At 46.5% G+C, this 12,147-nt stretch overlaps 2 protein-coding genes across 5 annotated transcripts in view; one reads left to right on the top strand and one right to left on the bottom strand.

Moving 5' to 3' along the window:
• The first annotated feature begins 296 nt into the window (after positions 1-296).
• Positions 297-1,182, top strand: CXCL13 (C-X-C motif chemokine ligand 13). The gene is made up of 4 exons (XM_085308853.1): positions 297-407; positions 642-771; positions 866-949; positions 1,048-1,182. The coding sequence occupies exons 1-4, from the start codon at positions 344-346 to the stop codon at positions 1,070-1,072; spliced, it is 303 nt and encodes a 100-aa protein (XP_085164979.1). The 5' UTR covers positions 297-343; the 3' UTR covers positions 1,073-1,182.
• A 2,123-nt stretch (positions 1,183-3,305) lies between these two features.
• Positions 3,306-12,147, bottom strand: part of CNOT6L (CCR4-NOT transcription complex subunit 6 like) — a 31,025-nt gene continuing 22,183 nt past the window's right edge. For all 4 annotated transcript variants that reach the window (XM_085308830.1, XM_085308828.1, XM_085308829.1 and 1 more), the window contains exons 7-12: positions 11,367-11,524; positions 10,267-10,421; positions 8,652-8,803; positions 7,170-7,394; positions 6,299-6,501; positions 3,306-5,931 (exon numbers count right to left, since the gene is read on the bottom strand). In XM_085308830.1, the coding sequence (XP_085164956.1) occupies positions 5,719-5,931; positions 6,299-6,501; positions 7,170-7,394; positions 8,652-8,803; positions 10,267-10,421; positions 11,367-11,524 (1,106 nt within the window). In that variant the 3' untranslated portion in view covers positions 3,306-5,718. The remainder of the gene's footprint in view (positions 5,932-6,298; positions 6,502-7,169; positions 7,395-8,651; positions 8,804-10,266; positions 10,422-11,366; positions 11,525-12,147) is intronic.

The raw sequence follows: 12,147 nt of genomic DNA, 5'->3' as shown, positions 1-12,147 counted from the left end.
GGGATTATGAGGGCTGAGAACAGCCCTCAGCAGGAACAGCCGCTGCCTTTACGAGAATCAGCTGCTCAGGAAAGGCAAAGCAGATGCGGTTTAAGGAACCCGAGCGCAGCCGGGGCAGGAGCCGGTTTTTATCGGCGGCGTTGCCCGTTCGGCACGCGTCTCCGGCGGGGAAGCGAGACGGGCACAGCCCCCCGGCGACCCCCGCGGCCCCCCTGCCGCCGGCCACGGGGTGCCGGGGGGAAGCCGTGGCTTCACTTCTCCTTTTTCCCCGCTCAAATAGGTGGGGTGCCGGCGGCTCCGGGCCCCCGCTCTGCCTCCCGCCTCCCGGCGCTGCGGGGCCGGCATGGCGTGCCGGGCGGCCGTGCTGCTCTGGCTGCTGCTGGGCGCCCGCCACGCCGCCGACGCAGGTGAGCGGGCAGCCGGGGGTGCGGGCGGCCTCCCCCCTTCCCGATTTCCTCCTTTTATTCCCCCCCTTTTTTCCTGTTCTTCCCCATCCTCCTTCCTTTTTCCCACCCCTGCTTTTTCGCTATTTTTGCAGCAGGGGTAGGGGGCCGGCGGGGCCCCGTGGAGGGGGGTTTTGGGGTGCGCGGGGCCGGGAGGGCTCGGGGGTGCCCGCAGCGAGCGCGGCCCTGTGCCCCCAGCCCTGCTGCAAGCCAACAGCAACCTGAGCTGCCGCTGCGCCAAGACCACGGCGACCTTCATCCCGCCGCGGACCTACAGCAGCGTCGAGGTCAGGCCGGCGGGCAGCAGCTGCCGGCGCCAGGAGCTCATGTAAGTGCGGCCGCGCGAGCCTGCGCCTCAGCCGGCGGCTTTGCCTCCCGCTCGGCGGGCGCCGCCTCGGCCGCCGACCCGGCTTCTTTTCCAGAATTACGCTCAAAAACCGCAAGAGAGTGTGCGTGGATCCCGACAGCTCCTGGGTGAAGAAACTCCTGCAGGACCTTCCCAGCCTGTAAGCTGCCCCCCCGTCCCCCAGCCCCGGGGGCGTCCCCGCGAGCCCCCGCGGCGGCAGCCCGCCTTCACCCGTTTCTCCCCCTCCGCTTTCGGCAGGAGGAAGAAAGAGGCTCCTCGCTAGGGAAGCTGCCGCGGGGCGGCCGGATGGCCTGAGAACCGGCGCCGCTCGACGAAGCCCCGCGGCGCTTCCACCAGCGCGCTTCCCCCCTTTCTACGCTTGCAGACCGTTGCAGACCATTGCAGACCATTGCAAACCATTGCAAACCATTGCAGACCATTGCAAACCATTGCAGACCATTGCAGACCACCCAAACCATTGCAACGGCGCCCTGCTTCCTCCCACCCCCACGCGATGCGACCCGCGGTGCCCGCGGGAGGCGCGAGCTCCCCTCGGGGCGCCGCCGACCGCCTCTATTAAAGCTGGCAGCCCGCACCTCCGCCCCGTGGCCGTCCTCCGCGTCCCCCCTCCGGACGCGCGGGCTTGGGGGGGGGGCGGCCCTGGGGAGCAGGTTGGGGACCCCAGCGCCGCCCCACGAGCCGGGGCGGGAGGCAGGCGCGAGGTCCCTCGCAGGGGTGGCAGCCTCTCGAGCAAAGGGGGGGGAATTAACGCGCTTAAATAGGTGTTTTCCTTCTGCCCCTCGGGGCTCGTTTCCCCACCCCTGGTCGCTGACGGCTTTGCGATGGCGAGCGCCGCGGGGCGCAGGGGCTTCCCGGCCGAAATTCCCGGGCGCCACGTGTCCGCGGGGCAGCGGCACGAGGGGAAGCGGGCGGACGGGGCCGGGGAGAAGCGCGGCGGCGCTTTTCCCCCTCCCCGCTTCCTGCTCGGCGAGTTCCCCCGCGGCGGCGGCAGCGGCGCTCGCGGGCATTTCGGGCAGGACGAAGCCGCTGCCGGCCGCGCTGGCCCTCGCCCTGCTCCTCAGCCCCGTGCTCCTGGTGCCGGTGGCCGGCGAGTGCCTTCCGGCGGACGGGGTTCCCGCTCCTCTTCTCTCTCCTCTCCCTCTCGGGGTTTCTTTCTCCTCGGCTTTGCCTTTYAAGCCCTCCTGCTCTCCCGCGTCGGGTTTTCCAAGCCCGTTTRCGCCGGCGCCGGGGAGACGCCGGCAGCCCAGCCGCGCGGGAGCTGAGGGCGCGCAGGCGCCGGGGACGAGCCGCCGCTGGGGGAAGCGGCAGCGGAATAAAAATCAATTAAAAAAAAAAAAAAGGAGAAAGGTGCGAGTTCGGGTGTTGGAAGGCCAGGCCGAGGTGGGGCCGGCGTCGGGCGTCGCGAGGTCCGCTGCTCAGAAAGAGGGCGTTTTGCGCCACGGGTAAAAGCGGGAAACGAAGGCAAAGTAACGGCGCGCGTCTCTCGGGGCGAGCGCCGCCGCCGAAGCCGCGGGGCCCGGGCGGCCGCGCCAGACGGCGGAGCGAGCAGCTGCGGCCGGCGGGAATCTCCTSCGCTTTCCGCAGGCTCGACAGCAGCGGCTTCACCCACGCGGCCGGACGCCGTGAAGCTGCTTCTCCAGCGACGCTAGACGCCCGGCGCCGCCGTGTGCTACGCAAGCGTTCACCTCCTCAGCACCAAGACGAAACAAAAATATTCAGCTGCATTGTATAAAATTCTCTTTTATACATCTCTCTATATATGTATTTATATATACATATATATATATATATATATATACACACACACACACACAAACCCCCGTATCTAACACGTTTACCATAGCGAATGTTAAGCAGCTGCTCGTCGAAGGGTGTTGGATCTTTTTTTTCCCCCTCCTCTGCTTGCTTTCAGCAGTGCTGCTGCTTACAAGGTGACACCAGGCAAAAAAAAAAAAAAAAAATGGGGTTATTTTGGAAACCCAGGAAAGCAAGGAGCAGTAACTGGGCCCTTTTCCCCGAGCCGGCGATGCGAGGGCACCGCCGCGTGCCCAGCAAGCAGAGCCGGGCGGGGGGCGGCCCGGGGACAGCGCGCCCCCGCTGCTGCTCCTACCTTCAGGGCACGGAAAGGCGGCAGAAAACGGGCAGAAAGGCAAGCGGGTGCCAGCCAGACACGTGAAAGGCAGGTAAAGCCACCCCCGAGACACTTACCATGCAAAATACAAACCAGACCCTTTTCCCTTTTTTTTTTTTTTTTTTTTAAAAAAAAAATCCGAGTTTTGGGGCATGATCTGTTAAAATAACGTTTTGAAAACGACACAGCAGAACGGACGTTCTGGAAAGCATTTTGAAGCAGAGAAATCCCAATTAAACACCCTCCTGCGACAGAACGCTTCCACTGAGCATAAACCAAAAGAAAGTAAAACCTCAGGTGTGTACAAGGTTTCCCAGTTYTTCTTTTCCGCTCCCGCCCTCTCCCACCCTGGTATTACAAAAGATTGCTGTTGGTTTTTATTTTTATTAATAAACGGGCTCCTTGGCAGTTCATATACAATCATAGGTGAACTTTAAATTCCATTTTATACAAACAGCTCAAAAAATATTGGGAGTGAAGTATGGTAGGAAATATTGCTCACGTTGCTAGTTGACCATGCGTGTACGAAAGGAGGAGAACGGGTGGTTAGTGCATACCTCCAGAGCAGAGAATCCCTCCCTCCAAAAAAGATACAGTAGCTGATTACAGAAAGGTAATGTCCACAAAATTAAGTTTTTCATGCTATTCTACTTTCCAGTACTATACTCTCAATTGCTTTCTCAATTTATCTGCGCGGCTAGGTGTCGAACGCTGAGGTATATTGACCGAGAGATACCTGCACCTAGAGGCAAAATCCGTCTTTAGAAAGGGCTTTTGGTGCTGCGCAAAGCAATTTCTGCACATCAATTTCACCCAGCTACGGTAACKTCCAATTTATAGCAGACAGTAGATGACGCCTCCGTTTTTAGGCACTTCTTTTAAAAGGGAGTTGTCATTGCGTTGAACCAATTTTTGCATTCTGTCCCCCACCCTCCCCTCCCCAGCCCCCCAACAAAAGTCAGGGAATGTTTTCTACCCTAGCTCCAATTGATTTTTCCTATGGATGATTTCCTATGTATAAAAAGACAAAGGAAATGTGTAATTAAAGAGCGGAGGAACAGCCTGAATTGTCAGTTTTGCAAGACAGCAGATGGCTCCTTAGTATTTAAAACTAATTTAAACAATTTAAATTTGACTTTTTAAGTATACGAATGAGACATAAATATAGGCTATCAATCTGTTTAAAAATTTCATTCACATAATGGAAAATTTTTTCATTTATTAAAAATATCACATTTTGAGACTAGAAACAGTAAAGTGCATGAAAAGTTTAAAATATAAATTCAAGAAAATCTTATAGCAGCAAAAAAGCAGAATAAAGAAAAACTTAAAAACACAGACACAACCTTTTCCTATTACTGTGCCATTTTTTTTAACATCAAGCAGCCAACCAATTTTTCAGAAAATTGCATTATGTTTAATGCCTCTTGAGGCACAAGGTTTTGAACTGGCCACCTCGAGCATAAAAAGGAAAAAAAAAAAAAAAAAAAGAAAAAGAAAAAAAAAAAGAGAGAGATTTCCAACACATCTAAAGAGCATAAACAGTTGGGAATGAACCAGCAGCTTTTTAATTCAACCCTGACCGACAACAGAAAGAAAGAGTATTAAAAACCTATGATGGCTATTTGGCAACTAGGGTCAGGAAAAATAATGCAAGGAATGATTATGGCTACCACTCTCTCTCCCAATGGAAAAAAAAAAAAACATTCAGATAACTACTCCCCATGCACTTTGGAGACAGAAGTAAGATCACTTCCAGAGGCTTTTTCCTGTACCCTTGGCATAACCAGTTAATCCAAAAAGTTTCTCACCTTTGCAACTGAACTTTAGCAAAGGGAGCCTGGAACGGATCTGTAACTTATTTATTCTCCCAAAACTCAAATGCTTGCAACTATCTAAGTGCGATTTCCTGCCATTTCTAAATCCTGCTCCCAAACTATGCTGCTAAACAGTGCGTCACCCCGGTTTGCCAAAGCAGACAGACAGCTCTGTTTAACAGAGACGGTTTGGATTACCCAGTATCCTACTCAGAAAGGACCAAGTTCTTCAGAGCTCAAAAAAAAAAGTCACCTTTACGGCTGCCAAGCAAGCAATCTATAGGGCATTAAATGCTCAAATACAACTTCTTGTGTGACGTATCGTCATCGTAAAATTCATCGTAAATGAAATTACCTCAGGAGAATTTAGACCTCAGGTGTCACTATGGCTAGTAAGCCATCTTTGGTTTTCAAATATTAGTTAGATAACAGGCAGGGCCACACTGCTAATAATTTATAGTCAAATATTAAGTGCTTTGCTGATGTGCAAAATTTATTTTGGATGCAGAGTTCAGTCTCCATTTTGGGTTCAGACAAACAGCATTTCTAATATACTTCCTACAAGACAATCATTTCTACTTTTGCTTTTCTTTCTCTTAAAAGGATGGCTCATTTTGCCATATTCTGGAAAAAAAGCATTATCTTTGAATATGCAACTATGCAAGTTTTTAATCTCATTTGTCCATTTGTAAGTGCAGCTTCCTACTGAAAAGAAAAAGCTTGCCAGTTAAAAAAAAAATTAAATTAAAAACCTGGAAAGGGAATAATACTTTGGTTCCAGCCCTAGTGCCAAATGATACCAATATGCACCAAAATGTGCAAAATCTCATATCAAACACATAAGGAAAGGAGCTTGAAGAAGCAGCTTAAGGTTGGCCATACTTCACTCCTATATACTTTGATTTACAACTGTACAGGTCCATGACAACAGGTCCCTGCCCGCAACGGGGCAAGGCTCCACTACCTCCTGCTGGGCAAGTGAACACCGTTGACAAGAGGCAGGAGCGGAGGATGGAGTTCGAGTTGTGTTAACAGTGAGAAGTGGTCTGAAGGGATGTGAGGGTGTGGACACCCAGTGATGTTGTTCTCAACCAGCCACTGAGGGTCCAAAGGCCCCAGGACACCAAGCACGTTCATGTGAGTGTTGGAATAGAAAATGTAGTCAATCACACCCTAGGGAGAAAGAAAAACATGACAGTGAGAACAGATTCGGGTCCTGGCAACCCATACTTGACTTGCCCCTCGCTGCAATTCAGAGGAAGGTGTACAGCGCCAGGACTAGCGTAATAAACACATACAGCTTTTTGTGTTCAATGCGCTGTCTCCATTTTAAGTCCCTGACCGGAATCAGCTTCAGGAGCTTAAAAACACCCACGGATCTACAATTTCTCTTTGTTATGGAAGTATCTGACAAGCGTAGGAACCGGTGGTGAAGCACTTACATGAACAGAGAGAAAGACAGCCAATTGCCAGAAAATTAAGACAGCACCCTGGAGAGACCAGGTCAATGTCTGCCATTTCAGAAAAAATCACTGCTTACTTTGAAATCAAAAGTGTAATTGGTGTAAGGCATCAAGTTGTTTTCATAGGCGCTCTTGAGTTGGAAGCCATGCGTAATTCTTCCTTCAGAAGCCCCATTTTTCCCATTGCCGCTGAAGTTCATGAGACACTCGTTGTAACGCAACTCTTTGAAGTCCTTGTGGTTGTCAGCTACTATGCCATTGCTTAGATATTCCACTACACCTGTTTGCAAAGGAAATAACCAATTCAGCGTCTGTGGTATTTTGACCTAGGCGCTGAAACCCAGAACACCAAAAAGAGACCCCATGAAGTAAGAAAGAAAAGTGCTTCCCACCCAAGTGGAAATCCACCCAGCGGCTGTCTTGTCCRTGTCTGACAGGTAGGCAGCTCTCTGACTGGCAGCCAGGGAACAGCAGCTCCCCAGCGGTTTTGACACTGTTTTTTAGGATTACGGTGAGACCACAGAGTATGTACTGACACAGGGAGTGCTAGAGAAGCAGCTTTCATATGTATTTCTGATATTACAGTACTAAACATCACACAGCAAGTCCATTGCTTTAGAAAGTCTTCATCTTACATCAGGAACTCACTACAATCCCACTTATTAGTGTTGCTCAAGGCAAGGCAAGGCTATTTATCTAGCAATTCATTTTAAGATCTTTTTGTGCTTTTCTACACATCTTTTAAAGCACAACCAGCTTTTTAAGAGCATACAACTCACCACAAAAAACAGTCTACTCAACCAGAGGGCCTGCATTTTCTTTATTCAGATTTTGAAAGGCAGCTGTTAACTAAGAAAACTTTCATCAATACTTAACCAAAGAAGTACAAACTACCAAACAACCCTCAGAGCAAAAGAGGATTCAAGCATTCCAAGTAATCAGTCCTACCTGAATCAGGCAGTGAGTTAAGATCTGCACACAGCACCAGAGGGATAGAATTAGGATCTGCTGTTGGGCTACCAGGCCTGCTTGAGGCTTTCTCAAGGATATTTTTCAGTTCTGAGACAAACATCATAGTCTGAATGAGTTTCACATCTGAGTATTCAGGGTCCCAGTGCATGTGGGCATTGGCCACAATGAGCAGCTGTTTGTCCACATGAAGTGATTTCATACCTAGAAAAATAAATACATTTTTTTCAGTGATAAGGCTGATTATGTGAACCCAGATGATTCCCTATCATTATGTTCAGGGCCTAGCAACTGAGGGCTTCAGACACACTAGTAGATGGATGTACATTCATTGCAGAAAGAAGCTATTCTTGAACCATTGCTCCCTTCTGAATCAACAACATTCACGTATCATAACTTGAACAAATCTGTCCCTTATAGGAAAGAACAATAACCCACCCAATACAATACAATTAGAATTTTATTCCGTCTCTATTGCTCAACTGCATGTGTTAACATCTCTTCTAAACGCTTCCCTCTTCTTCCTCTCACTTCTCCAGGACACATCTCAAGAACTTTCCAATTCCCAGGCACTAAAGGGCGCTATGAATTTAAAGGTGAAAGTGGTCATCACTTGACTTTTAAATCAGGTACCACTATTCAATGTTTAAGGCACAGGAGGGTTTCCTGACTCTTTCCTGCCACAGTATGGCAGCGTGGTCCCTTGGGAAAAATTCAAACCTGATTTAATGAATGCAGTTTGAACTTAGTTGCTGGAAAACAATACAGCCGCTTTTACTATTTATCTGAGAAACGGTACTCTAAAAGATGGGACATAAAGTTACAAGCAGCTTCTTCCTGTCCTGCAATTTGGACATCCTGCTCCTTTTAAGAGTACACCAGATACAAGTAATAAATAAAACAGGCATGCAAACAGAACAGGGTGGCAACTCTAACTATCTTGAAATTGTCTATTGCATCTGATCAAACTTAATGAAAATGTGACAGTCAGTCAATCAGCTGGMATCAAAAGATACCTGATAATCTAATTTTTCCACATCAGTACATCAGCACTGTCATGTAATCACTGGGGAAGGATGGAAGGATTCAATAAAGGATAAAAAAAAGAGACTTGAAAATAGAAGCTGAATATTTCCTAGAAGTATTGGTAAGAGCATCTGCATGCAAGCATACTGACCTTGGAAAAAATTTATCAAGTAGAATTTAATCATCAAAATAAGCAAGGACAAAAACTCAAGAGGAGAAAGCTAGATGTTGGATGTATGRATGAAAGTGCAGCTAGACCAGGAAATCATGTTCCCGATGTCCTATTTTAGCTTCCAACGTGTTTGCTCTTCTGCAAGTACTTCATTACAGCACTAGCGGTGATAATATTCTACAGAATCACATTACATAAGCAATAATTCACATTTTAAGTGGAACCAAATAATCAGTCTTTAAGTTAACCACGGTCATACTTACTTGCTCCAAATAAGTCTTTGTGCACTTCTAACACCACAGCAACTCCAATGTTGTCCTTCGTCATCACTCGGTTTAACATAGCTTCTGAACCTTCGGAGTTCGCCATTGCCACCTGATTGAACTCCACTGTATGCTTCTGCACCAGAGTAAATCTGATTAAACAAACAGAATCGCATGTTAAAATGTACGACATATGGGTATTTTAAAGACACGGTTTGCATGTGAACTCCAGTCCTCCACATCTATGGAGAGAGCCTGTAGGACAGGGTGAGGTGCATCTCTTCTGTCCTTTCATTTTAATAAACAAAAACCCGTTCTAGGAAGTATCGCCAAGCCAGCGTAGAGCTCTCCATCTGCCAAGGGAGCTGCTCACCTGGGAGATGAGAAATCAAGGATCTAGGAAGTATTTACTTGTGTCAGTGTAACACTCTGAGAGGCCTTTTCAGAGCAATGCACAGAGGTTATCACACCTCCTTGGGAGAGTGTCCGCGGCAAAAAATTAAGATGAGATGGTAATTAAAGAGTTGTCTTTTATTTTGGACAAATGTGTTATTAAAGAACATCTTCTTTCTAACCGCTAGCTATCACCATTAGTTTTGTGAAATTGCGTTTTCATTCCCTTCTGGCCTTTAAATGCCCCAAAATACCTAGGTTCAGAACAAACTGAAACCTTCCTCTTGAATGAACTTTTTTCCCCGCATCTTAGAAAGTAAAAATAAGTTTAATTATTATTAACAGACAAATTGAGTTCTTCTGTTTTTTAACAGTGACAGCCAAAGCCTAATAACCAGTATTCCATATAGCCTTGTTAGCAGCAAGGCTTTAAAAACATCCGTTGTTTGTTTTCACAAATTTTCTCTATTCAGAACCAGTTCCATTATTTTTATGCACAATCTGAAAGCTGTATTTTTGTTTCTGAAAGCAATGAATACACAGAAAGGGGCTAAGATTTTGTACAACTTCCATTCTAATTAGTGAAACAGCTCAGAGGGAATATTCAAAAGACCTTCTGAGCAGTACAACATGAGCACAGTCCCAGRAGCAGTTTGCACAGATGAGCAGTGTGATTCTAGCACCACCTCCTCCCTTCCTGAAAGTTTGATGCTTCTAGTGTAGCCGAACTTTATGGATCAGGTACTCAAAAATTTACCCAGATCAGAGCAGAGAATATTCTGTGATCATCTGGCAGCAATACATCTTTTAATAACTGAAGATTAAGCCAGCACATCTTATGGATCTTTAACAATTAATCTTAGAAGGGTAGAACTTTATGTCCAGCAAGGCAAAAGCTTGTAAAGAAAGCTGAGGTATTATTAGTAGATCAATCAAAAAGTGCAAAAGTAAAGCGTGTAACTTTTTATTCACACTAACCCTCCTACAACTTTCATGTTTCGTAAGAGATATCTTTGTTCATGGTCTAAAAGAAACGGAACGACTCTGCTGCAAATAATCAGAGCAGCACGGGGAGGAAGGAGGATCACTCCTTGGAGTGAACTTCATGCTYTGTTTTATAGCACAGTAATTTGGTTAGCACACATCCTGAGAGAGGGAGGCCTTCAGACATAAATCAAACTATTTTAAAATGCTTTTAAGAAAAGCTGCTTTTGCCCCTTACTTTTCTGTTTTGAAGAATATTGCACAGCCATCCACATGCTTTTTCTCCTGCTCAGACATGATTTTGGCACGTGACTTTGGAGAAAAGAATCCGTCGTATCCTCGTTCTTTCAAGGCTGGCAGAAAAAGGGTGAAGTATTGCTCTGTTTCCACTTCCTGGAATTGAACACAAATATCCGAGACTAACAAAGTCAAGTAAGTCCCTCTTATCACTGGATGGCAACTTGTGCTTGTCTTGGCTTGCAATCAGCAACTTTTAGCAATGTCAAAGGCTCCTGTTTGCACAAATCATGTTACTTCCTAGATTAATGGCCTGATGGAAACAGATTCGCGCTCCTTGATATCCTGGAATCCCCCAAAAGGGAAAGTGACAGGTGTATTTTGAATACCAACAGGAGATYACACCTGCTATTTTTGACATGGGAATACGGATACTGTCCTAGGTTAAAACTGCTTAGAGGTCTATAGATATCCTGCAGCAATTAATATTTAACCTTGAGAGCACTACCTTAAAAGGGTTTCTCACTCTTCTATAGCCATACATTTTCTTCGCAGTAACACTGGACCTCCAATAGGGTTCCCTTGAGCTTTTCAGAACAAAGTAACGGTTCTCATCTTGCTCAAGAATTTTATTTACCAGAGCTTGCTTAGGTAACAAAGATCACGTTAAAGACAGAAGTGCTCCACTGTACTAAGCATTTGCAATAAACTCCTAGTAAGGTAGCTGGATACAAGCACTAATCCAGCAACCAATTACCAACTCTTAACATGTTGGTCCCTTCTGTTTTGAGTGAGATTGTTTTTAAGAAACATGTATTTTAACTTCTGTACCACACAGGAGTGGGCAAGAGACAGTGGCYTTTGGGGATTTACCATTCTGCAGTCTGCCTTTCTGCAGTAAACTCCAAAAATTAGCTGAGCTATTTTTATCTCTGTTCCTTTGTCTTCCTTCGTAAAACACAGGGAGCTGGGCGCACAGTTTGTATTGCTAAGCCCCAGAATCTGTTAGCAGGCAGGAGAATACGGTGCTTTCAGGAGAATRCTACTCCCTAATGGTGGAAGTTAATGTCTTCTGTTTCTGATGTAAAACGAAGTTCTTACCTGAAGACTAATGATATCTGCATCACAGTTGACTATTTCTTCCATGATTCCCTTTTTCCTGTACTCCCAGTTCAGTGCCCAAGATGGGCAGTAGCCATAGAGCTGCCGGGTGGCGTATTTATCACACAACACATTGTAACACATAACTGTGAACGAAGCTAGAAGGAAACAAAGAAGGGGAAAGGACATCAGCCTCGGAAGATAACAAATGCTGAAATTATTCAARTCAAAATACTGTATCTTACATGGTCTATTTTGGAGGGCCTACCCAACAAAATTCAGTGGGCTTATTCCACTAAGAGTTTCATGAAAAGGAGTTAAAAAGGCCCTGCTGAGCCAGCAGTTATCATGCACAGATAAAATCTTCCTCAAAAAATATCAGCATTACTACCAAAACACAAGGGAGTAATAATTGTAACAAAGCAATGAAATCCCATTTTGCCATTAATTCTTTATTTCCTTTGGGGAATGAGTAATTTACGGGTCAGCAACAATTAGGAATAGTCTCTCTGGAGCTGGGGGGGTGGGGGACAGGAGAGGAGCATCATTTCAGCAACTAAGTCAAACGCCAATATTCGGTGCTTGAGAGCAAAATCAAAACCAAACTATCAAGGAACTATTACCATGTCACGACACCGCAGCATCAGAGAGAAATGCTGCTTTAGAAAGCTTCATTTTTAGGCAGTTTAACTCCAAAATATCGGTATGATTTTCCTAGCACCTGTCAATTTCTAATTGACTAGAAAAACATATTCTTCCTCTTTCCTGTAGTTAAAGTGCA

This window comes from Rhea americana, unplaced genomic scaffold (assembly GCF_003343005.1).
Source record: "Rhea americana isolate MKP2758 unplaced genomic scaffold, rheAme1 scaffold_284, whole genome shotgun sequence".
In the NCBI taxonomy this organism is placed as follows: domain Eukaryota; kingdom Metazoa; phylum Chordata; class Aves; order Rheiformes; family Rheidae; genus Rhea; species Rhea americana.
This window is presented reverse-complemented; position numbering and strand designations above follow the sequence as displayed.